The 26,760-nt window shown below is 39.5% G+C and overlaps 1 protein-coding gene across 3 annotated transcripts in view; it reads left to right on the top strand.

Annotated features, from left to right (window-relative positions):
- RNF19A (ring finger protein 19A, RBR E3 ubiquitin protein ligase) overlaps nt 1–26,760 on the top strand; it is a 60,969-nt gene that overhangs the window by 16,248 nt on the left and 17,961 nt on the right. For all 3 annotated transcript variants that reach the window (XM_053979411.1, XM_053979391.1, XM_053979400.1), the window contains one exon: nt 22,783–23,533. In XM_053979411.1, coding sequence (XP_053835386.1) covers nt 22,917–23,533 — 617 coding nt within the window. In that variant the 5' untranslated portion in view covers nt 22,783–22,916. The remainder of the gene's footprint in view (nt 1–22,782; nt 23,534–26,760) is intronic.

Here is a 26,760-nt window from a genome sequence, read left to right as displayed (position 1 = left end):
ACTTGTTACATTCTGGTGAACTTGGAGGGTAGTCGGGAATGTAGACTTATTTTAAATAACAGCATGTGATTTCTCATGTCTACTGATAGCTTGAAATGTATTAAAATTGTAACATTTTAATACATTGTAATATGATTTATATTTGAGTAAAATATAGATTAGCCTTTAAAAATATAGATTGGCCTCTTCCTATTGAAGGAACATGTCTTAGACAAAAGCTACATCCACTCACTTTCAATCAAGTGCCTGAGCACTTCCAACAGACTTTTTTTTAGCATGATGTAGTTTATTCTGTAATTTGCAAATTTATGAATTAGTAGACAGTTGGAAGTTTGCAGTTTCTTTTACAAAACATAATCCAATTATGTAATTGCTTGAGTAGCATTTTTAAAATGGAATTGGGGATTAGATTAGTATATTATTGAAATCCTTTTAGAACTTATATTTCTGGATTAGTTTGAGTGATAATATAGCTGGCTTTGCCTTTTACATATTTATTTCTTGGTTAGGGAAGATTACTTCACTTTGGAGAAACAAACCAAGGCCTTCAAGCTTTTGAAATAATTTTATCATAACCTTTCCTTCTAAAGGCATCAACATTTCCTTGTTATAATTTACAGAGTCAATACATTAAATTTTTGAAATTGCTTTTGTGTGTTTTTTATCAAGCATTTGTCTTTCCTTCAAGGATTAGAAAGGTGTACTGTTGAATAGCATTAAATACCTCCAGGCTGCCATTACAGACCATATATTTTACCAAGCAAAGGAAAATATAAAGGGTCTTTCTCCAGTGATGTCAGTCCTGGGGAGGATATTGTACTGTAAAATGAGCAGGAGATAAAAGGGAGAAACAGTTGTTTGTACTGACACAGTCTCTGGATATTTGGGACAGATGATGGAGTTATGTATGAGGGAGCAAAAAACATGCTTTGTTTCTGTTCCAAATGGTGGTGGGATTTTTAAATGTTTTTGAGGAACAGCCCATGGTGATGAGTGGACTGGTGTGCTACGTATATTAGAGTACAAGCAAATGAGAACAAGTTGTGGAGTTACTGTGGCTTAATGCTTAGCAGCTCAGACAGAGGAGGCTGATTATTGCTACATCCCAGTCTGGCTGTGAGGTAAGACATGTTCTCTGCCCATCATAACCTTTTCTGTGCATTGTCTCTGTGAGAGTTTGGCAAGTCACATTATCTGGCTGCTTCAAACATCTGTCTGTAAAATCAGTGATGCCTTCTTTCCCTTCATGCTTTGTTTTTAGAATTTATACTAGATACAAAATAAATGCACTTACACGTGTGATCAGTGTATGATAGAAGGGAAATAGTCTTGGTAGGTATTCATTTGGTCTTGGGCTGCTACATCAAGTAATCATCGAAGAATTCCTCTTTTTAGGAATTTGTTACAAGCTTCCAGTATTGTGTATACAATACTTAGAACCGACAGTCTCTTATATAAGTAAGATTAATACTTCACATTATGAAACCAGGCATTCAGGTTTTTGGTTATATTTCATTCAAAATGTAGTTGGTCTAAAGCAAAAAAAAAACCCCATCAAATACTGTTTCTGAGAATCCAGGGGAAAGGTTTCTTAATGTTTAAAAATGTAGTGCAACTGCTCTGAGAATGTTATAATGTCTGTATTTTGGATCAGAGGTTGGGGTGTTTTTTTTTCATTTTCTTTTGCTTTTATTTTCTTAGAGAAGCCTTGCTCTGTCTTTATTTTATCTCTGTGAAAACTTGCAAGGAATAGCAAACTTTTAGAAAGCGTTTCTGAGCATTTTCTTGGAAGACTGATTCTTGTAGCATCAAAATTCTGAACATTTCACATACAGCCACACTTTTTCAGCCATTGTAGCAAGTGGTAAGGTACTTAAATTTTGTATCACAGCTGCTGGGCATCAAGTCAATGATGAGAGATCCAAGTGAGAAGGGGGAATGCTTCCTTCTGCTCTTGATTCTGTCAGGATGAGAGGCTTGAGGCAAAGTGTGAGCTGTCTACCTTCAGTTCAAAGGAAGTACAGGAAAATGTGGTGGGTAGAGGTGAGGCAACAGAAGAGGTAGGAGGAAAAAGGATAAATGAGGAAGAGTAGGAAGAAAAGGTTGCATGAAGGAACTGAGGGTGATGTAGACTGAAACAGCTGGTTTTAAACCAAATCTCCCTTTTTATGACATCTGTCTCTATTTCACATTTTTGCTGTCAAAATAGAGCACCTGCAAAAGAAAATTGTAAAAGGAAAGAAGAGACTGTTTACAGGTCCTTAACCCCTGCTAATTATTGACCAACATCTGGGGAGGAGGGATGGAAAGGTTTAAATGAAGCTTTGCCATGCGCAGCCCTCTCAGCCACCACCTGTGTCTGCTGTTGTAGCAGCATGGGTTTATTTCACTGGGTTATTCCTTTGAGATGTATTCCACAACCCCTGGTTCAAAACACGCTGTAGCAGACTGTAGTGTCCTTGAGGGAAGGCATTCTGCCAGGTTTGTTGTGCTCTTTAGAAACCCATTGGCCAGTGTTAATCAAATCTGTCACCGGGATAGAAGTCTCAAAGAGAAACTAATTTTAGTTAATGCTAAGTCTTGTCATTTGGTGTCTGCAAATTATTAAATTGCAGAAAATTTGCGTAAGAGAACATTCTCATGCCCTGACAACAGAAAAAATACTACTGGCATTTAAATAATTTGGCAACAGCCACATTATTTGGAGTGTGCTGGGATATAAACTTAAGATAGGGAATGCTAGAAGAAGGAGTCTGTGGCACCTCACTTGTAGAGTGTTTGTAGTGTTGGGCAAAGCCCTTATAGAAGAGTTAGGTATTTTCCTGTATGCCCATCTTCAGACTTTCAGGTGTTGATCAGCAGGTCAGTGCTGTCAGTGCCCAGTCAAAGTTTTGGACATATACAGTCTTATATTGGTGCAAAACAGCCTTAGAACTTTGGCAGCCCACAATATCAGAATCTCATTTCAGGTGACAGCATTAGCTTTGGTGTTTGTTTCTCATTTTGCAAATTTGGAAAACAATCTTCCATTGCAGAATTTCTGTGAAGGTTTCACAGGACTGCTTTGAAGATTGATTTGCTAGTGATTTTGAAGCCTTTAGTCTGGTAAAAATATCTTAAAGATTTGTGTGGTATTTGTGAATTCAGTGTTGTATAATGTTGTTATAAAGCAAAAAATATACAACATGTAGATATGGAGCCTCATTTAGTATGGAAACGAGAAAAAGCTGTTGCTGGAATGAGGCCACTCCAGAAAAATCAGTATGTCTATGTGATTCTACAGGAAGTTCAGAAGCTGGACACAGCCTTTAGGATCTCCCCAAGGCCTAGAAATGACTGCTAGAGCACTAAGTGGCATCCAGCAGAGGTCTTCCAGCTTCTCTTACTGCAGCTCACCTACCTGATGCTATACTTCTCACTGCTGGGGTAGGAAGCAACTGGCTCCACTTAATTTGTGTCTACCTGTCCTGGTAGTTGGATCTTTGTTGTGGACAGGGGAAGAGATGTCCTGATGTCCCTGGAAACGGTGACAAGGATCAGATATCACAGCCAGCCATCACAGATGCTGAAACTGGACCAAAATTTGCATTGCCTTTCAGTGCACTAGCCCTGTCAATTGGCTCATTGCAGGGATGCTGAATTTAGTTTTTACGGACAGTTTGCTTTCTGGAATCCTTAACTTCTGAGCACTCAAGTGTGCAATATTAAATGTCCTCATATTTCTTAGTTTAGCTTTCTGTGCCTCTGTTACCTGAAGACTATTTGATAATATTGTATGTTACAAGCAGATTATTTAGTGGGGAAAGGACTTGCTGGAGTGCAGAAAGAGGGTAAGATTTTGTCTTCTATAATCACATTAGCAGTGGTGTAATGACAGTTGCTTTCACTTGTTTTTGCCAGATGTGGCATGGCTGTGTAGAACTTTTATGTACTAGAATTAAGTACACTATAGGAAACAGTTCTGTATGAAAAAGTCGTTAAACACAACGATTTTATTGTCCTTGTTGCTAGGAAAAGACTTGGTGGCTCAGTTTTTTTGGTGGATCTTGGTACTGTAGATACATGAAACTATTAGAAAAAGTGTTTTTAGTAAGATAGAATGTCAAAGTAGAAACAAGAGTTGTCAGAAATGCTGAAACATAAACATGATCCAAACTTCCATCTTTGTTATCAGGCCAAACTTAAGGAAGGAGTGGATGTCACTTACACAATTACTCTACACCAGTAAGTACCTGATAAGGAGAGGGCATTTTCTAGATGTTTGTGGGTTTTCTCTTACTGTCCTGAGAACAATTTTTCACATCCTCCTCCTCTTTCCCTTCTCTCAGTAATTTGAGGTGAGGTCAGATTAGTGAACAAACAATACTGCATCTACATGTGAATTGTATAGAATTCTGCTTTCTGTGGTAGGTTGACTTTCAATTTCATATTTCTTTTCTCTTTCTCATTTTTCTTCTCTCCGCTTCTGTCTCAGTAGAACAGCCTTCTAGGATTGTGGCTTCAGAGACTACTGTGTTACTGGACACTTGGAGAGAAAGGAGAGGGACCAAGACTGTGAAGTTTTAGTAGTGCTTTGCTCTTCCATTGAAAAGCCACAAATGTAACTAAGGTGCTGTAACTTCTCTAATGGGGAAGTGTGGACAGATATAAACTACCTCAGTTATATCAAAACTGAAATTTAAACAAATGGTGTGTTCTAGTGTAGCTGTTATCTTCCCAGAAAGGAACAGTCACCCTGACCAGCAGGTATTTAAAAAGGCTGCACTCAGCATACATTTAATTGTAGGTTAAGGCTTGCTAGTATAAGTAAATAACTTGAGACTTGTGAGCTATAATAATCCCTTTTCGGACATAGTGTTGTGCCATGTGAGTTGACCTGGCAGATTGTTCTTCTAGTTTATTTGCATTTATCATTCATAATCTCTGTTTTAATATTTTTAAATGTGCCTTGGCCTTTCAGCTTCCTTAAGTTCCATCACACGACTCTCACAGTTGTACCACTGTGATAACTGCAAGGTGACAAGAGATTTGCTCTTCAGAGGAGGGTTCTTTAATATTGCTGTCTAAAACTGCAGCAGAGTACTTCTGTAGTTGCAGACAACTTGAAGAGAGTGAGGAATCATTTATGTTCTTTCATACAGTATTTGATAATTTTCTGTCCCTGGAATTATTTGAGGATTAGTGGTGAACAGTGGGATTGCAAATCAGAAAGGTTAGAAATAAGGACAGAAAGTGAATTGTTACAAATACTTTTGTTCATAATCCTAAAAGATGTCAGCATGAAAGAAGTGAATGACGGAACAGCGAAAAGAACTTCAGAATTAATTTCTGAGTAACTTTTCTGTTACACCTTTTTTTTTAGTGCAATGTTGAATAATTGTTTAGAAAATAGAATAAGCTCCCCTTACTGAAAACAGACAGTATACCAGAAAGAACTGCAAATTTTTCAGAATAGAATTGATTATCTACTGTTTTCACTCATAGACTTGAAGCTTCTAAATAACTATTAAATCATTAAAGCTCCTGTTTTATCAACTCACCTACGTTAAAATGATCTGATTTAAATGTCTCACTTGTAGACCACTAGAACTTTGACATTTTAAATGCCTTATTTCTCAGGTAAAGACACTGAAAAAGTTAGTCCTACAATGGAAACAGATGTGCAACCAACATTTTGTAGGGGACTTTCGTTCTTGTTTTTTTCTCTGTTCTGGCACTGGCACAGCGTATGATTCATTTTTGTCTCATGCTAGCTTTAGCAAGGAAACCACACACACACTGCAATGTAACAAGGCTAGAGAAGTACATTTCAGACTGAATATGAAACAATCATCAAGAATATTTATTTATTCTGGTGAAGTTTCACTCTGCATTATAAAGCAGACTTGCTGGGAAAAAAAAAAAGCTCTTGCAGAGATGTGTTTCATGTTTGCTGTAGGCACTTCTGTGTTGCCTGAAGAATGGAGCTGGTGGTAATACTCTATTCTGAAATCCTAAATACTTTCAGAGTTTGTTTATTCTTGCTGTTTCTTCCTCCCCAGCCACACTGAGAAAACATACCACATTTTTAAGATTTGTTTCAATTTCCAAAAGAAAGATCTGGGTTCAGACCAGAGCTTAGGAGTTACACCTGTGTAGTAATCCTTATAGCTGAGGGGAAGAAAGCTGTGATATCCAGATTTTCTAAAGAGCAGCTGGCATCATGTCCAGGTCTTTTCTACTGGTCTGGTCTTGCTGTAAGATAGCAAATACAAATAGAGGTTTGTCCAGATCACAGTGCACTGAGTTGGAACGGGATAGTAAGCTACAGTTAACTCGATAATGTTTGGTAATGTCACCAGGTTATCTAGAGACAGATGTGGCCCTTTGTGAATATGAAACTCAAAGCTCTTTGTGTTTGGTTTTTGTTTAAATGTCCACATCTTCTCTGGTTTGTCTGGTGTCTCTGTCAGATGCTCAGTTTTTCTCCCCAAGATTATTTTCATTAACAAACAGACTCATGTCAGGAGCCGTGGAAGCTAAGCGTCCTTATCTTTGAGTGTTCAATGCAGGTTTATAAAATCCATGTGATGAAACTGTTTTGGAATGCTGTCCTCAGTAAGGGTTCTTCTGTTTCATGTGGCACTTGCTGGATGTCAGGTAGAAGCTCTGACAGAAGTGGGGAGCTTTTCATTATAAATATATGGGGTAGCTGAGAGTAAGGCATGAAGATGGTTGCAAGGTCATTTTGCTTACAGACTCGAGTGCGAGGAGCTGTGACATGAGCCATCACACTTGTGAGTCTGCCTTTGTGTAGCTTGCTGAGAGTGAATGCTATATTTCTGAGTGAAGAGTCAGAATGTTACTGGTGTTGGATTGCTGCAAAGGTGAGCCCTGGTCACTGTTAAAAAAAAAAAAAAAACCAATAGGGGAGACTTCTGAGTTATTTTTAGATATCTTTTTAGTATTATTGTTCTTTCCCCAGGCAGCCAGTGTGAGGTATTCTGCCACCACCACGGACCAGTGTCTGCAGGCAGTTTCAGCAGTCACTTAGTCTTCAGCAATCCACAGAGTGTACAAACTGTTAGCTTTGGCTCTGGTTTCTCCTTCTAGAATAATTCAAATGTTTCTTACTTGAGGCATCTGGTTTGTTTTTGGAAGGTGGAGAAGAAGGCAGATGCACTGCCGTCTGCCCTCGTTGTGTCTGGGTCAGGCGGTGTGGCCCGAAGGGACAAGGTGTGCCAGGTGGGGGCTGGTGCTGCCTCTGCCCCCCGGCCGGGAGTTGCGGTCGGGGCTGCGCCCTTGCCTCGCTGGTTCTCCGGCCGCCGCTGAGCTTTGGCTCTTGCTGCCACGGCTTTGTTCCCCTCCTGGCTCTGCTCGGCAGAGAGAATTTACCTGAAGCCTGCAAAGCGAGCCAGTCACATGGACAGATTGTGCCAGATACAGCTGTAATCTCGGGCTGAAAAATTGAATTTGTCCTCCCCCTCTTCCTGCTCTTTTGCATTCTTTTTCCGATTCAGGAATGCAAGCTCTGAGTTACACAGCACAATGGAGACTTAATGTAACTATTTCTAAAGCGTCTGCTGGCAAGAAAGCTCTGACGTCAGCAAAGTTGGGGTGAGGTTTTGCTTTGCGCACTTTCATCGCTCTGCTCTGCAATAATGGCATGCTGCAATGGAAACAGTGGTTGGGGGTGGCACTGGGAGTCGTCCTTGCTACTCACTGTATGTCCTTTGTGGGTAGAAAATGTACTTGATAAACTATGTTTTGTCCCATTTGCTTATTACAGTCATTTCGGAATATTCTGTAAATATTTGTGCCTGACACTACTGGCTGGCAGGATATTGCTTTTAGCTCTTTAAACTGTGCTTACAGTAACAGTTCTTTGCTGGTGTTTCAAGTGAAGATATTCTTTAGAAGCAAACTCAATATATTGCTCAAGGATTTCCCTCCCCATGCCCCATGTTAACACTAGGTTTAGATAAGCAAAAAGAAAATAAATCAGTAATCATCTACTACAATATGAAATTCTTAATGGTTAACTTGCAAGTAGAAAGAAAACAAGGACTCAAATACACTGCGAATTTATGAGCTACCAGAGAAACTGGTATCTTAGATTTAAGATGAACAGAGATTTGACTTTTGTTATTGCTGATTAAACAAATATTTATGACCTGAAAATAAATATGAAAGCCTGTAAGTTATATTCAGTTTAAGGTACTTGTTTCATCTAAAATTTATCTGGCTGCAGACAGCTCAGGAAAGCTATATTTAAGGCCATCAGAGCAGAATGGAGCAGTGGATCCCACTGTGAGAGGATTCAGAGTCAAGCTGTAGGGTTGCAGGTGAATTTAAAAATAAACAAGAAGCTTTTGTGTTTGCAAATTGTTTGTGCTGCTTTTTAAAGGAAGAAATCCTCAACACTCGAGGGCTGGATCTCAGTTTTAGGCTAACAGGTACTCATGGTTAGAGGCAGCATCTTCTGTACTAATTCAGTTTACCAAATCTGATATTTCTGTGGTCTAGGAAGATTTTAAGTCTGACTTACGGTGTTGGGTTTTTTTAGAGATCTACTAAAAAGGGTACCGTTGAAGGCATATTACCAGTGTTACTATTTAAAAACCACAAAGCCATGGTTTTACCTCAGAACCTGAAATAAAACAGGTTTGTTTGGAGACTATAATTAGGAAATGTTTAGGTGTTCTAAATAATGGAGAAAATAAGCACAGTAGCTTTTCTATGAATTGCATTATGCTTGCTTTGTATTTTCTGCCTGTAATTGTTGGAAATAGATAATGTGTCACAGTCTGTTGCATGAAGGGGTCCAACTAATGATGTTTCTATAATTATGTAGAAAGAGCTGTTTAAAATGATGCTTTTGAAGGGAAAAAGTAACATTCAACACAGAAACGGTATGTGAGTTTGAATGTGAGGGGGTGAGTGGAAAGGAAAAGGCTTTGCAATCCCCTTCTCAAAATCATGAGGGCAAGGGAGTTGTATTTCAGAAATGCCGTGTTGTGAGGTCTGGCAATGGAGGTGTAATTCACTAATTAAAAAGTAACAGAGTAAGTGGAAAGGTGCAGCTACATCTTGACACACACTCATTTGTGTCACTAAACACTAAGAACTGCTGTAGTATCCTCAGCTGGCAGATGACCGTCACTGTAATTCTTCTGCAGGTCTTTTTTGACTTTGTGTTCTGTTGATAAATGTGTGAAACAAAACTGGAAACCTTTGAGTATTTTTTTTTTTTTAAATTTGGTGTGAAGCTGTCTGATCATCCAGAATGTGGCAGCACTGTCAGGGTCTCATCAGCACTTTGTGACCCAGTGTGTCACCTGACACGAGGCCTCTGGCTAATGCAGTGGCTTGCAGGGCATTCAAAACCCCCCTGTACTGCTTCATGCTTGGACACCATTAAGGCAATAAAGCCTAAGAAAGTTTCACAAGATTCAGTCTTTAAAGCCATGAGTGAGTGTGTTTGTGATGACCCATTTGTTTCTACCCATTTTATGCTGCAGTTGTTTTGCATAGAGAAACTCTGCTTACTCCTCAGTCTGTGTTGATGTCAGTGAAAAATGTTTGGAAAATCTCTCATCAACCTAGCTAAATCCTGCTGTGTGCTGACATAGCATATCTTCTGGCATAGTATGGTGTGGTTGTAGGTGGGATAATTGTGCTGGCAGGATAACTCCTCCTATTGGCATGTATTGTGTCTCCAGCGTAGGTAAAGCATCAGATGTACTTTAAATGACTGGCATTCAGCTTTTTCTTGCTTTGTGCTTTCAAAGTATTTACACTATTTACAGTGTTAGTGGAGTCTGCCTGTAAATGCTGCTAGATCATTCCCCTTCTCTTGCACTGAATGGGCTCTATCTTTTCAACCTGGTGTTTATTATTTATTTATTTTCAGCTGGACTAGAATAATCTTTTCCATTAATTCTTTCTTCCGAAGACACATGAGTAAGGTTTAAATTTTCATCTAGTGTATTCATAAGCAAGGATCTGTGGCTAGTCCGTTGTTTTTGCCTTCCTTTTCTAAAGTTCTCCCTTCATTTTACATTGAGTTCAGCTGTGAGATAAGTTTCATGGCACTTCTGCCATTTCCTGACGCCAATGGTTTTTCTGGAGGCAGTGAGTTTCCTGTCTGGAAGCTACAGGCAGTGTTTCTGGCAGGATGGAGTATTTTTGTTTCCCTGGCTAGACCTTTCCCTGTCTTTGTTTTTGTCTCTTTTTCTCTCAGTTGTTGTGTTGTTTTTTTTTTTTTTTTTTTTTAATCTTGGGCTGTATTTGATATTGCAGCAGTTAATTTAGAACTATTATTACAAGAAACTGACTTGGTGATTTGAAATATATCCATGCAAGATTTTTCAGTTAACGTACTTGGCAGAATAAATTAATAGGTCAGGCTGCAGGAGAACTGAACGTGTTTTGCTAGGTTTTGACCTAATCTCACCTCTTGAGTGAACAGGAGCTGTTGGTTAGGCTGGTACAACTTTGTACCTGACCTGAGGGCTGTTTCAGAAGTTGTGGCATTAGCTGTAACAGACTTCAGAAAACTCTTGTCATGGTTTCTGTCTGTATCCCTGAATTGTTACTGCTAAAATAGACAGGCATGGATTATTCACTCAGTCATCCAAGCTTTTCTGAAAGTTTTATATTGAATTATATTTACCAAAATTATTTATTCTCTGTACAGAGATATCAAAGGAGACCAAAGCAGGGCAGTTGTTCTGTTCTCAAGGGGCTGAGATACTGGCAAAGTTAGTTACTGTGAGTTGTCACAGTGACTTTCAGAAACTGTGACCAAGTTCTTAACCACATGGTAAGGTCTCATCAGTCAGCCTAACCTGATGCCTAACCTGGACAGCCTAACCTGGAAGAATTCAAAACTCTTACTAACTTTTTAGCAATTTTAACTCCCTTTTAATTAGTTTACTTTAAAAGTTTTATGCAAAGTATATCTGTATATATGGGGGGGGGGTTTAAATGGTAAAATAGCACCAAATGTTTAATAAAGTAATCCGTTAATAGCTTCCAGCATTTCTTAGTTGGAGGCAAAGCTATTTCAAGATTGAGGCGGGGGGGGGGGGGGGAATATTGGTGTTTGTGGATTGTTTTTCTATATTTTTTCTTTGTCTCCCTTGCCTCCAAAATAGAGGTTGATTATGCCAGAGATAAAACAGAGCTGGAAGATGCTGCTAGTCAGACAGTCAATAAGATCTTCCCTCAGCGCAAGACAGAAACTCTGGCTCTTGCTGAATTTAAAAATCATTAGGAGCCAGGAACTGCAATCTGTAACCTCTTATATATCTCCTCATGCTGCTGTCTCTGGTATGCTGTTCAAATTCTGTCTATGTGCTCTCCGTGGAACTCCTGTTCATGGTTCCAGATCTCTCTACTACAATATTTGTCCCACCTTATTTCTTGGTACTCTTTATTTGGTTTGTTTTTGTAGCAGGGCAAACTTCTAAGCCTGCTTGAAAATAAAAGCTTGTCAGAATTCAGTATGTAGCCATTACTGTTTGACCAGCCCAAATTACAGACCTGAAATTAAATCTGCTTATTCTGGAAATTTGTTGGTATTGGTTATTTTCATTTTGGAACGGTTTTCTGTAGAAATGATCTCAGCATTTAGGAGTGTTGCAATGTTTTCCACTTGCAGGGATGGTGACACTGCAGGAAAGAAAAACTGTCTTTTCTTATTTCACTGGTGTATGTCTTTACTCTGATTATTTTGCAATGTATAGTGTGGAATAAAAAGCAACTGCAGGAATGAAAGTATTAATACAGTTAGATTAAACCTCTTTTTTTGGTACATAGCAGATGCAGCTTATGCAGTTTTTAAATCCCTTAGTGTTGCTTTCATTTTTCATACCACTAGCTAGTAAAATATTTTAGAACAATACTTAAATATCTATATATAGATACAGATACATAAAAATAAATCTCTCCACAATATTCAGCAGTGAACATACATGCCCATCATTGCACTAAGAGAACACATTCCAGTTACTTTTGCAAGAAAAGCATTGTCCTAGTGTGAGGATTTTCATGATTAAAGGATCAAAATAGTTAAACGTTTTGGTGATTTTTGTTTTGCTTCCTTCTTGGTTTTGTTGTTTTTTTTTCCCTTCAGTGTTTCCAAGACTTTGGTTTCCTTTTGGCAGAGTTTCGTGTACATTTGTTTGCAGAAGGCACCACAGCGCACAGGAGAAGCTTTTGACACGCAAACGAGTGCGTGGTTGAACTAAGATTGCTCTGCTGAGTTAGATAAGGGAAAATTGCAAATAGTCTTATTTGCAACAGACACAGGCCTGCAGATACACAAATAGAAAGCATCTCTCCACTGAGTTCTCAGCTTTGGTCAACCACTGCACACAATATACCCAGATTTAATGCTGCTGGTTTAGAAAATTAATGTTTTCAGAATTTAAGGAATTCTTTCCATTTTGCCACCAGACCGAGGGAGGCACTTCGGGTATACTCTCTTCTTTACAGACATTATCTGCAAGAGGAACAGTTTTGCCAGTCATTTGTTCATAGACTTTCAGAATGAGCTGAGCAGCTTGAGAGACTTCCTTTCCTAATAGCAGCTGTCATGGACACATGATACAGGATGTATTGCTCATAAATTTCTAAGGAAGAAGCATTTTTTTTTTTTTTTAATAAGCTGTTGAAGATTTTTCTAGCTGTCGGGGTTGGTTTGTCATTTGCTGCATACCATTGTGAATTTTAAAACAGAACATTGTATATCAGTTAACTTTTGACAGTTCTGTAGGCTTCTCTGTATTTTAAATACTGTCAATCTTTCGATTTTCATGCTCGGTCAGTCTGACTCTCTCAGTCCTTGAGCCCAAGTGGGTTCATAGTCAGTCTGTTTGTGTCATTGTTTTACAAACAATATTGCTTTGTTCTGTAAGTGAAAATAGAATTTCCAGATAATTGACACAGGACCTTAAGGAAAAATAAAGCGCAGTCAGAACAAACTTGAGACATGGTAACAGAGTAGAGGTAATTGTATGTAGTAAATGCGGTAGAGATAATTTAATTTCTGCCTCACAAATGCTTTTCTCTTAATTCTTGTATAATAGTATTCATGAATATCAGGGCTTTTTAATAACATTGAATCATAGAATTATGTGGGCTGAAAGGGACATGAAAGGTAATCTTGTTCCACCCCCCTTGCTCTGCATGGGCAGGGATACCACCCACTAGATGAGGCTGATCAGAGTTCTGTCCAACCTGGCCTAGAGCACTTCCCAGAGTGGAGCATCCATAGCTTCTCTGGACAGCCTGTGTCAGTGCCTCACTATGATCTGAGTAAAGAATTTCTTCCTAACATCTAACCTAAATCTTCCCATAAGAAGTCAGGAGAGACTTTCTCTAAAGTAAACAGACTGCATTATAGAAACTTCCATCTGTTAAAGCAACTCCTGTTGCTCCTGGAAGACCCCTTGTTCCTCACTTGTTACTGGTCTAATGGGTTACACGTGCCAAGCTGGCTTATTCCAGAGGGTTTGACTTCCTCTCAAATTAGGGATAAGGGCCCTACTCTATTCTGCTTACTGTGCTGATATGGGCATGTCCCAGATCTTGTCAGCACCTTCACTGAGCCCACTGTGAGCTCAAAATTAGTGAGTGAATGCTTGGTATGGTACTTGCTGGGAACTCTGCTCCCAGTCTTTTGGATTTACATAAATTAAAGTGATATTATGTCACTGCAGCTGTTTTTCTGTCATTTAAAGATGAGAAGTCTTGATGTGGCAGATTTCTAAAGGTTTTGAAAAACTTGAGTTAGTTGTGGATTTGGGAATTCTGTTTTTGGAATAAAGGCCTCTGCAGCTATCAACAGTCCATTGTAAGCATAAAGAAATGAGATGTAATTAACAAAATGATCAAGTGATTTTCAATCTGGAAAGGATTTATTGCTAGTAGGAGCAACTCCAGTACTTTTGTAATAAATGTTCTTCATGCTATAAGAAAAGTACTCACATACATAGCTCTTAGAACAAAGCAGGATAGAAAGTAAAAGATACCTTTCAGACACTTTTGCAGGAAGGTAAGACTTCCATAACATGTAAATTACCTTATTGGTGCCTTTTTTCGAAGGAGAGAAGTCATAATGAAGTAAAATTGGCATGAGCATATATTTAAAGTAGTTTTACACAGTTCAGTTTGAGTTAAATGAATTATTTAAGAGGCTTTGACAACTTTTTTTGCATCCTGTATGTCAGACTGTAACGAATCACTGTAAATGTTTAATAAGTATCTGTATGTCTGAGTTTGTGTTAAAAGCTTGAGAAATCTTCTGATACAATTTTGTTAACTTTCTTTTGTAGAATTAACTGTTCAGTTTAATCCAAATACTATCAACCCTTTATATCACCTTTTATTAGAAATCAAAGTTAGAAGACAATCAAAAATGCCACACAAATTAAGTTGAAGTGTCTTTGCAGTCTTTGAAACACCACATGGAAAATGTTGCTATTCTTAGATCTTAAAATATGAAGGGAAATATACTGAAGGAATCATAAAGGTATTCTGCTAATTTTTGCAGTTAAGCATGTCACCTGCACAGTATGCACTTGCCTAACACAATATGCTGCATTATGTTACCGTTAAAGGATTTTATTTTTCATCTTAGTGCATATAAAGGTTCTGCCAGAACCTTTGTTGTTTCAACATAATTTCCGTCTGTTTTCTTCCAAGTTGCAAAGTGTTGGTTCTGCTTGTACTAAATCATCTGTAATAAAACCAAGTAACAGTCCTAACATGCCCTGACAACAAGTGTGTTGACATGACTATGGTGACATGTTTTTAATGGGACAGTGTTGCAGAAACACATAGATGTCAAAATTTAACCTTGTCTAAGATGTTAAACTTTTCCAGGCTGTTCATCACTCTTTTAACTCAGCAATGCCAGATGTATACTCGAACCTGAGGCATGTGTAAAGCAAGTAGGGATACGCTCTTTTAGAAATTCTCAGGGAAAAGTGTTTGTATTTTTCCCTGTCGTGGTTTGACATGGAAGTGAATTTTTTTTCCAGGAAGTTGGGTCAAACCAATCAGTAGTCAGGTTTGGATATTGGCACCTGGAGTGACCACTGAAAGTATGGACACGCCTCTGAGAACACAGGGGGTTAAAAGCAAGAACTCCCAGGAGAACTCTCTCTTTAGGTTCCGGTCCTCAGAGAGTGCAAGCTCTCCCCCTGCCCAGCCTTAGGCTGGGTGGGGGAGGGGAAGCCACGCAGCCTTGTCCAGGTAGGCCGAGGGGGGCTGAGGGTCTGGAACCGAGCCAGCTCCTGTGGACAGAAGGGTGGAGAGAAGCGGAGATGCCTTTGTTCCCCCCCACCAAGAGGGAAAGAGACAGAGAGCCTGGCGGCACCTGGAAATCTGCCGGCAGAGGAGAAGGAGAAGGGGGGGGAATGCCCAGCGTGGGAAGTGGAACACTGGACTGAGATATCAGCAGTCCAGGGAGTCTGAACTTTTAACCCTTTCCAGGAAATGAGGGCTTTTTAAAAGTATTACTCCTCCTTGATTTGTAGTGGAAGAGAGATAGTCCGGGAACTGAGATGTTAGAAGAAGAAATATTTAGGTGGGAAGAGATGATGAAGTAGCTTTGGCTGGACTTTTCTTGTTAGCCATAGACTAAACCAAACTCTCCTGCAATAGAGACTGCATTTTAGGGAGATGCAGTGGTGACCCAAGGAGACCTGTTTCAGCTTCGAGCAGCACAAGAATGGCGAGAAACGAAGAAAGCTGAAGAGGGAATGGTGATACCCTCTGTCTTCAAGAAGAAGATGAGTCCTGTTTTTGGACCCCTCGGCCCCAGGAGAAAATAGGGGGGACTGTAGTCCCAGGATGAGAAACTGAACTGTTATATCTTTAGGTCCGTGGCAAAGCATCCTTAAAGGAGCCCTATGAGCAGTCTGTCCATGCACGGTAGTGAGAGCACTGTGACATAGAATGGAGAGTGTCACACTGGCAGATTTTTTCCGGGCGGTTGCCATGTGTGACAGGGAAACACAGGGGGGCAGCTGTGTTTCCTGGGGGTCTGTGGTACAAGAGAGACTTCTCTCTCCCTTGATAGTTTGAGTATAGATTACCTGAAGGGTGGTGATTTGATCAAGAATCCCGGGTGATGTTTCATGGCTGGGTGTTTTTGGAATTGAGAGGAGGAGGGGTGGTTTAAAAGGTCTTCATCCTGGATTTAGTTTATGTGTTTTCTGTATTAGTAGTAGTTTAATAAAGTTTTTTTTCCTTTGTTATTAAGCTTAGGCCTGCTCTGCTCTGTTCCTGATAACATCTCACAGCATTTATTTAGAAAAGGTGCATTTTCATGGGGATGCTGGCATTGCGCCAGTGTCCAACCATGACATTTTTGGTTCCCTGACCGGGAAATCGAATTCTGGGCAGGATGAGATGAAGATAAGATGAGAGCTGTGAGATAGGATCAAAAGGAATAAGAGCAAAGCATGTATTAGGTTATGGTGCCAATATAGAGGTGGAGGGTTAGTGTAGGTTATTGTTTTATGTAGAAGTGTGTTGAATGTAATTTTGATAATAATTTTAGAAATGTGTGTTCTCAGAGGCGAAGGGTGGAGTGTCGTGGTTTGACATGGAAGTGAATTTTTTTTCCAGGAAGTTGGGTCAAACCAATCAGTAGTCAGGTTTGGATATTGGCACCTGGAGTGACCACTGAAAGTATGGACACGCCTCTGAGAACACAGGGGGTTAAAAGCAAGAACTCCCAGGAGAACTCTCTCTTTAGGTTCCGGTCCTCAGAGAGTGCAAGCTCTCCCCCTGCCCAGCCTTAGGCTAGGTGGGAGAGGGGAAGCCACGCAGCCTTGTCCAGGTAAGCCGAGGGGGGCTGAAGGTCTGGAACCGAGCCAGCTCCTGTAGACAGAAGGGTAGAGAGAAGCAGAGATGCCTTTGTTCCCCCCCACCAAGAGGGAAAGAGACAGAAAGCCTGGCGGCACCTAGAAATCTGCCGGCAGAAGAGAAAGAGAAGGGGGGGGAATGCCCAGCGTGGGAAGTGGAACACTGGACTGAGATATCAGCAGTCCAGGGAGTCTGAACTTTTAACCCTTTCCAGGAAATGAAGGCTTTTTAAAAGTATTACTCCTCCTTGATTTGTAGTAGAAGAGAGATAGTCCGGGAACTGAGATGTTAGAAAAAGAAATATTTAAGTGGGAAGAGATGATGAAGTAGCTTTAGCTGGACTTTTCTTATTAGCCATAGACTAAACCAAACTCTCCTGCAATAGAGACTGCATTTTAGGGAGATGCAGTGGTGACCCAAGGAGACCTGTTTCAGCTTCGAGCAGCACAAGAATGGCGAGAAACAAAAAAAAGCTGAAGAGGGAATGGTGATACCCTCTGTCTTCAAGAAGAAGATAAGTCCTGTTTTTGGACCCCTCGGCCCCAGGAGAAAATAGGGGGGACTGTAGTCCCAAGATGAGAAACTGAACTGTTATATCTTTAAGTCCGTAGCAAAACATCCTTAAAAAAGCCCTATGAACAGTCTATCCATGCACAGTAGTGAGAGCACTGTAACATAGAATAGAGAGTGTCACACTGGCAGATTTTTTCCAGGCAGTTGCCATGTGTGACAGAGAAACACAGGGGGGCAGCTGTGTTTCCTGGGGGTCTGTGGTACAAGAGAGACTTCTCTCTCCCTTAATAGTTTGAGTATAGATTACCTGAAGAGTAGTGATTTGATCAAGAATCCCGGGTAATGTTTCATAGCTGGGTGTTTTTAGAATTAAGAAGAGGAGGGGTGGTTTAAAAGGTCTTCATCCTGGATTTAGTTTATGTGTTTTCTGTATTAGTAGTAGTTTAATAAAGTTTTTTTTCCTTTGTTATTAAGCTTAAGCCTGCTCTGCTCTGTTCCTAATAACATCTCACAGCATTTATTTAGAAAAGGTGCATTTTCATGAGGATGCTGGCATTGCGCCAGTGTCCAACCATGACATTCCCCCAGTTTTAAATACTGCTGTGGCATGAGCTGACACTTAAAGAATGGCCACTGAAATCAGGTGCTTGTTTGCCATTTCAAAATCCTGTGTGTTGGTATTTAATTGAGTAGCTTCAGCTCTTCCATATTTTTTACATTTTATTCCCCTATATTTATAGTTCTTATACCATGGATTAAAGGAAGAGGAAAATTTGTTTTTGATGCGTCTTTTAGATGATTAGTGATACCTCTATGCTAAGAACATCACAGCTTAGAAATTTTAGAATTCTGTGTGATCGATAGGAGATGCTTATTGGAAGAGGGAAGCAGAAATCATCTGTGATGGTGATTGAAATTCAAGCTCTGAAGGTTTTTTTTTTTTTTTTTTTTTTTTACAGCTCTCTTTAAGCTGGATCAGTGCATTTCAGAAAGCAGCTAGTGAGTATAGATGTTGGGAATTGCAGATGTCAGAAAGGAAGCTATTAAGAGTCAGTTTTAATCAAGAAGTAGCTTTCTGTATGCTAACAGAGTTGGCGCTTGGTTAAATCGTTGGAGGAACAAATGCCTAAGATGAAGAGAGTTTATTTGGAACAGAAGTCTAGATTTGCTATTTAAGCACCACTTACATGAGGGAATATTTAAGGTGTTTTAGTTACATCTATGTTTATGGTGGGTCCTCTCCTTTCCTACACTGATGTTTAAGCCTGCCTTTGTTTTGCAAACGTGTGAAGCTGTTTGTCCTGATGGCAGACTTTTTGCCCCTGTACCCTAGATTGGGCATGTAATGGAAGAGTAGGCAGCATGCTGAGCTTGTGCCTCCAGTGTGTTTGGAGGACAGTTAGGAGCATGAGGGAGCTAATCTCCCCCAGCAGCTGAGCTTACGGAGGTAGGTGTTTGTCACTCTTTTCTTGCAAAATCAGCAGAGTTATTCCCAGCTGCACTTAGGGCATTTCCGAAGCCTTTTGAAATTGATGAGAAAAGCAAAGATTGTGCCATGGAGAGCCATATTAGAAGATACTCATCACCCCAGTCATCTCTTCAGTTGAAATCTTCTCCCTTGGCAAGATTATTCCCAATTCCTTTTCCTCCCCCTTCATTATATGGTCACCAATAGCATTTACTTAAAGGAGCATGGTCAAAAAGAACTATTTAAGGCATTTAGCTGGATGCTTATTAGGTTTACCTAGCAAATAGTTTATGCAGGGTTGCAGAAGGAACAGATACCAGCTTAATACTGAGCTTCAGGTAGTTGAAACTGTAAATGTCACTTTTGCATCCTCAGATGACAAGGTGTGTTTGTGCTGCGGCAACTGCTAAGTCTGTGGCATGAGCAGAATGCAAAGCACGGCTGCAAGTCAGATTTGTGGTAGGGCTTTGGGCATGGCGGGAAGCCAGAATATGGGTTTTCTGTAGTCAGTAAGTGCTTTTCAGGAAATGTTGAAAACAGTGGTGAACTTAAGTTTTTTCTGTCAGTTTGCCGTTGCCCCTATTAGTTTCTTCTGTGTGTTGACAGAGTTCATACTGGTCAGTGAGAGTAATGCAAAACTTGCGACATATGTTGCCTCAAAATCAGATTGTTTATTACTACCATGGTTTGTGTGTATATGTGTACTTGCTCATTTCAAGTAGTTGGATTTCAGAGCTTCAGTTTGCATACAGCGTATCCCCTTTATGTGGACTTGTTACTGGAATAATATGGGCATTGTGTTCTTTGGCTGTACAAAATCAAGTATTTTTTACTTCTTTTTGTCAGCAGAAACGTGCAGATGCTGTGTTGGGTTGGGCAACATGAGAACTGGCCAGTGCTCCAGATTGCACTAGTAAAGCTTTTATTATTTTGTGCAGCTCTGATCATTATTAGCATTGTAACATTTGTCTTCATTTTTTCCTCTAATAAATCATCTGCTGAATCTTTTCACTTCAGCAAAGTCATCTTTGAACATCACTAGAATGTCAGTCCAAAATTACTATATAAGGAAGAGCTTGGCTTTTGAAACTAGTTCTATGCATTTAAATCTAAAGAGTATAATTGATGATTGTCTGAAATAACTGGCAACTTTTCTTTTCAAAAATCCTGTCAAAGTTTAACTATTTTCCTTAGAATAGTAATCTGCTCTTTTAGAGAGACTGCTTATCAGATCCCATTATGCAGAGAGAACTATGGGATGTTCTGGTCTCCCTTTTTTTACATCATAGGAGAATCTTTGTTTATTTAAAAAGAAAAAAAGTACAACTGGTTCATCACCAGAACTGCTATTTCTTGATTTTGTGCATCTGTTGGAACTGGCAGAAATGCTGTAATAACACATTCTTTCCTCTCCAGAGAAAGGGAGGAGGAGAAAGCTTGTAGTCATACACTTGGCTATGTTACTGTGTTTACTTCCTACCTTTTTCTGTTTTATTTTTAAAAACAAACAAAAACACCCCCCCAAAAAAAAAAAAAAAAACCAACAAAAAAACCAGCAACAGACTTTTTGCCTGAAATGAATGCTTTGCTTGCTGTTCGTTTTGTTCATGAACTCTCCTGATTTAGGAAGTTGGCACTCTCCACTGCCCTTGTGGTATCTGTGTGAACATACCAATGTTAGTAATTATCCAGTTATAAAAATGCTTTTAAGGTTATTCTTGCACTTCTGAACATACAGATTTAATTGTCAGCAATGGACTGTATCTGTAGTATATTTCAGACATGGTCTATCAGTTGTGTCTGTCTATGATATAATATAATACCAAGATCCTGGAGAGAAGGACGTCTTCTTCTGTGAAAATTATGGAGTAGTTTTTTTCAGTTTCACCTTTTTTTTTTTTTTTTTTTTTAGATCAGGGAATGTTTTAGTTCATTTAATGAGAAACAGCGGCTACAAAATTATTAAATTTGTTTTGGGAACAGGAGCAGGTAAAGCATCCAAGATAGGTTTTTTTTACTAAAAACGTTCCCTTAGGAGGGAAGGAAGAGTATGTTATGTTCTTGAAGTATTTATACTCTTTATTTTAGACTCTGAGATTAAGCTAAAATTATTTTTTTAATATGTTCACAGTGGTAAGATCTTTCTTTATTAGAAAAAAAAAAGAAGAAAGCAGTCATAATTCAGCATTTGAAAAATAGAATATGGTAGTTTTTTAATTCTAAAAAAAACTCTAGGGGCTCAGAATGTAAGACCTCTTTTTATCAGAACCGGGAGATGTACATGCTTTTTGGTTGGGGTTTTTATGTGGGGTTGGTGTTTTTTCCCCTTTTTTCTCTTGTCTTTAATTTTCACACTTGTGGCGTACTGCCATACTGGGTGGTAGTGTAAACTGAGTGGTGTTGTCTTGGCTACCTGCTGGTACAGACTTTGCTGCTGCCTGTGGTGGTCTGAAGAGGGCCCAGCAGTGGCTGTGCTGCATGCACTGCTCTGCTGGGGTGGAGAGCCTGTGGGCTATTTCTGTGTTTCCTCTTTGGAGAGGGATTCCTGTTTCCGCTGCTGGTGAGCCGTCCCCTGAAACTTCCCCAGTCTTGACCCAAGCAGCTCAGTGATCCCTTCCGGAGACTGCAGCACGTGTTTGGATTTGTGCTGGTCTCTAGGGGCTGTGCAGACTGCTTAGCTCTTATAAACAGAGGCATTCATCTCTGCATTCCTTTGTTTCTACCTTTGGACTTAGTTTTAGTATCCAGTTTCAGATTTTATCTTTTGGTAAGGTCATAGAAACCCATTTACACCTTTCTGGGGGTCAGTTGGGAAGCACTGAGGAAAGAAAGGATGGCAGTAGTTTTTCATGGCAGTAGCTTTACACTAGCTAGATTTGCAACACTGGTGTCACATAAGAAATGCCTTCTCATTCTTCTGCTACAGATGCAGTTCACCAAAAGTTAAAAAAATTCCTGTTGTACAGTCAAGCTTCCAAGAAGTGGGAGTAGTTGCATGTTTGGGGAGAACTTAGTGGTTTTGGTTGGAGATGATCTGCTTTTTTCTCTGTCAGAGGAAAATAGGAAGAGTTCTTCCTTTTTTTCCTCACCGTGCAGTCATTTAAGTAGCAGAGAACAGAAGGAAATCCTTGGTGTCATCTTATACATAGGTAATAAGTGAAGCTTGGTATGTGATGGGAATCTGGTTTGGGGGCTTTTTTTTTTTTCTTACAGAAATACATCTGATAAAAAATTCAAATGTTGTCACCTTAACGGTAGTCTTTGCTGTGCCCTTCAACTTCTATATAATCAAGCAGTGTTGGCTGTCACTCTGCAGCTCTGCTCCTTGAAATATTCAGATGCCTTATGGTATAAATATGCATACTTCTCTGAGAACCCTCAGATTTTGAGAATATCTTGAGTTGTTTAGCCACAGTGATTTAATTTCTGCTGTCAGTCTAAATGGTTCAAAAAACACTGAGAAATCTTTCTTTTAATTAACTATATTGGATTTGTACTTGACCTTATCACATGTGCAGAAAATGTAAGGTAGAGAAAACAGAAAAGTTTCCAATGCTGTAAGCCTGTTGCTAAGCTTTATAGAAGAACTTGCATATTTACTTAATTGTCACCTTGAGTTTTGGTAATTTCTACACATGCATAAACACATCCACACACTCTACTTTCCTCGGGGGAGCAAGGGAGTGCAGATGCCGTTCTCTGCACTGATTAAGTGTAACAAAGATAGTCCTTGACCAGAAGGAAATTTCAGGCTTGTTAAGATAAGAAGGATGTAAAGGCTAGAAAAAGCTGCCTGTAAGAGGTATTGGGTCAGATGGTGAGGAAAATATGGTAGTAATAGGAATAACAGGTCACTGGAGTGCTGTGACCTTTCCAGAACCAATAGAGATAGTTGTGATTCTAATCCTGCTTTTTTTCCATCTCTCCTCCTAATACAGGGAATTCTTCTGAAGAATTTGCTGGAAGCAGATACATGTGAATTTTCTGCATGAAGACGCTCAAACTGGATTACATAATAATATGCCTGTATCCTCTGCCTCTATTTGATCCTTAAAAATGATTAGGATTGTATATGAAATTTAACCCCTTTCTGATGAGTGACCTAGACATGAGTTTACATCGGCAAATGGGCTCTGATCGGGACCTCCAGTCTTCTGCTTCCTCAGTGAGCTTGCCATCAGTTAAAAAGGCACCAAAGAAAAGAAGAATTTCATTGGGCTCACTTTTTCGGAGAAAAAAAGACACGAAACGCAAGTCTAGGGATTTAAATGGAGGTGTTGATGGGATTGCAAGTATTGAAAGTATTCATTCAGAAATGTGTACTGACAAGAACTCTATTTTCTCCACGTGTACCTCTTCTGATAACGGAACAACCTCTAGCAGCAAACCAAGTGGAGACTTCATGGAATGTCCCTTGTGCCTTTTGCGGCACTCCAAGGACAGGTTCCCAGAGATAATGACTTGTCACCATAGATCTTGTGTGGATTGCTTGCGTCAGTATCTGCGGATAGAAATCTCTGAGAGCAGAGTTAATATTAGCTGCCCAGAATGCTCAGAACGCTTTAATCCTCATGATATTCGTTTGATATTAAATGATGACATCTTGATGGAAAAATATGAAGAGTTTATGCTTAGGCGATGGCTGGTTGCAGATCCTGATTGTAGGTGGTGCCCAGCTCCAGATTGTGGGTATGTATTTTTCCTATATTTGCAAAAAAGTCACAGTGTAAATACATAATTTTCAGAGCATTATGATTTTTGAAAAGTTACATGCTTTACTTAGGTTGTTGTTACTGCTGTACGAGTAGGTAGCAGGTAGAATTCTCTTTAATAAAAGAAAAGACAAGAAATCAAAACAAATAAAAATGAAAACAGTAATAAGAACCACTCCAAGCCACAGCCACCTTCCAAAATAAAATGCTTTCTTGAGTAGGTTTTTCTTTTTTTTCTGCACAGAGGGAATTTCAGCAATGTCAAGCAACTTTTGTTGGTAGATGCCTGCCATTTATTTACAGCAAGCAAAAGAAATTTTGCTGTTGCACTGCCAAGGCAATGGTACAGAGCTCAAACTGAAGAGAATTGAAAAATTGGTGACTGTAATGTAACTTAATTTGTTAAAGCACAGTGGGTAATTTGGCTTTTTAACTGTGAAAAATGATTTAAGCTTTTCTTTGAATTAAAAGGCCTCTCCTGCTTCAGATATCTTCCATCTTGTGGCTGATTGAGACAGCACTTGTTGCCTGTCAGCAGGATTCTGATGTAAGATAATCAGGTTGTTCCTGCTTATTATCTGGGAACGTAATGTTTTAACTTTGCTTTAATACTTTAAACAGTTCTGAAACCATGCTGAATTCTAAGTAGACTGAATAATACTGAGCAGCAGCTCATCATGCTTTTGTGCTGCTGGTGTCTCATAATGCCATTCTTCAGCAAGCTGCTTTTTTAGAGATTGTGTTATCATACTGCTTAAAGATTATAGGCAAGACTGCAATCCAGATGTGCAGTGCATACTAAAAACTCAGAAGCTGACAGGTCTGTTTCAAAGCCTCACAGATGAGCAATAAGAAGAATGAAGAAAAGGAAGAATGTTGCAGGAGAACAAGCAAGACAGGAATGACTTTAGGTAGATTAAATACTCCAATATTAATAACTAGATGCTTAATATTTAGGACTTACTTAAAATACGATTTTGCTTTCATTCTTTGAAAGAAACAGAATTTGTTAACGCAAGTCAAAAGCAGGGAGGGGGAAAGGTGATAGTTTCATATCTGGTCCAAAGTGGATGGCATTGCTGTGGCATAGTTTGAGGATGAAAGGAAAAATAACTTGAGGGTTTGTAGGAGAGAGGGTGAGTAGGATGGTCAGGACAGACAGAGATGGGAGATCTCTGAAGCCAGGTCTTGGAACTTGCAGTTTATTGCAAAGGGAGTGGGTGCAGGGGTCCTGTTTGGAGCTGCCAGCCACAGCTCCGAGCAGGCCCGAAAGAAGAGCCCGAAAGCGAGACCCGAAAGAGCAAGAGGGAGGAATTTCCCATTACAATACAATAAATCTTCTGTGCTGAATATTCTAATTTTCACTAAACAATCTAGTACAAGATACAAATCCTATACCATTTACCCACAGCCTATAAGAATCATTACATTACCATACTGTGTTACATTTTAAACCCTAAAAACTACTCTTCGGACCCTTTCTGCCAAGCTAGTAGGGTCTGCTCTGACCCTTGGACCTGTCTGCAAGCAGAGGGTATAATTTAATCAAAAGGGGATTACCTTCAGTCAGCCATACTATTGTTTTCCAGTTGTTCAGTAACCAAGGCTTGGTATCTCAAAACTTGCTTTCATTTCAATTTCACTTGTAGTTTCCATATTCTCAAAATCTTTTGCCAGGCAATCATATTTATAAGGCTGTCCTGTTTAGTCTTCCCCAACACAGGATGTTTTGGTTAAGCTTGTATCAATGTGATATAGGTAAAACCGGTACAGTTTACTCTTAGTATTTTGATACTGCAAAATAAAACAACCACTAGAAGGTATTATTTGATAGACAGAAGTTTGCTTTGCCCTGAGTTTTTGGATTACAAACAGCTATTATTCAAGCTGAAGAGAAGCATTTAAGACCTGTTAAAATATTTTCTGTTGTACCATGTTTTAGTGGTTCAGATACTTTTTTAGTACATAAGTAGACTAAGGCAGGCTTGTTTAACCTGTTTTGGTTTTTATGTGTCAATTTTCTTATCTGTTTTTTAAAAAACAAACTCCTAAGTATCTTTCAGTGGTCATAAACTGTGATGATAATTGCTATGGATAACACCATCATAAAAATAAAAAGTGGGTGTTCAGAGCAAAGTTAAAGTTCCGGACCACAGCAATGCATTACTGTGCAGCAAGTATTTAAATCATTGCTCCAGAATTGCTTGTTGCATGCTCCATACTCTGCGAGGGGAGTCCTGTGAAAAATACAGTATATTGCCAGGCAGATAAACTTTGCCAATGTCTGTGTGAAGGGAACAAATTTGTACTGCATGGACAACCTTATGTTGTGCTGTTCATACCATGGTTTTTCCTTATACTTGAAGTGGCAGGGAAATGCTTCACAGTGATAGATGAATTCTGCTTTTAATGCATAGAGTGCCTCCTCACTGAATTCTCATTACTAGTTTAAAGTGGAATAAAGTTGGCTACTTGGGTACTTCTCAGGAGGATCACTGTTTCTGGCTGTCATCCTAAACAAACAAGAGCTCCTGCAATCATGTTTTGTCTTTTTCCCATTCTTCTTCTGATTGTTTCGAAACCTTCAGAACCCTTAGATCTGTTGGGCAGCAGGGACTGAGAAATCAGCAAAAGTTAATCTAAGTAGTTTAGGGGAAAGGGCATACATACTACTTGAACAACAGAAAGACTATCAGTAGTGCCTCCAGCAAGAGTAATACCTGTGTATGAATCCTCCAGTTAAACATTTCAATTTGGCTTTCAGGCAGCCACCACAGCACTGTCTGACAAGTCTGTATGTGCCCAGCTGAGGGAAAGCACACAGAGGGAAGGAGGAAGGAGAAGTGGGAGTGGTGTGGAAAGTAATAATTAGGATTTGATGTTGTGGTGGAGCTTAGCAGGAAGATGAAGGAAGGAACTGTACAGGTGTAAGGTTTAGGGAACTTCCACAGAAGAGCCTTTGCTAACAACGCTGTTCAGGGATGATGCATGGCATTCAGTACACACAAACTGCAGATCAGCTGACGCTTGCTTTAATAATTGTGTGGTGCAACAGTAGTCACAGTTTCTAATTGCTTTGACAGCTAATCCAGTTGTACAATATACAGTTAAAGCTGGGTTTTTTTTTTCTTTTTCTGAACAGTTTTTGAAATGTGGTACTGGTGGAATGCATTAGGTTTATGACCTTTAGTATGATTCAAGTAT

Source organism: Vidua macroura, chromosome 1 (assembly GCF_024509145.1).
Source record: "Vidua macroura isolate BioBank_ID:100142 chromosome 1, ASM2450914v1, whole genome shotgun sequence".
Classification (NCBI taxonomy): Eukaryota; Metazoa; Chordata; class Aves; order Passeriformes; family Viduidae; genus Vidua; species Vidua macroura.
The sequence above is the reverse complement of the archived record's forward strand: the minus strand, read 5'-3'. Positions and strand labels throughout refer to the sequence as shown.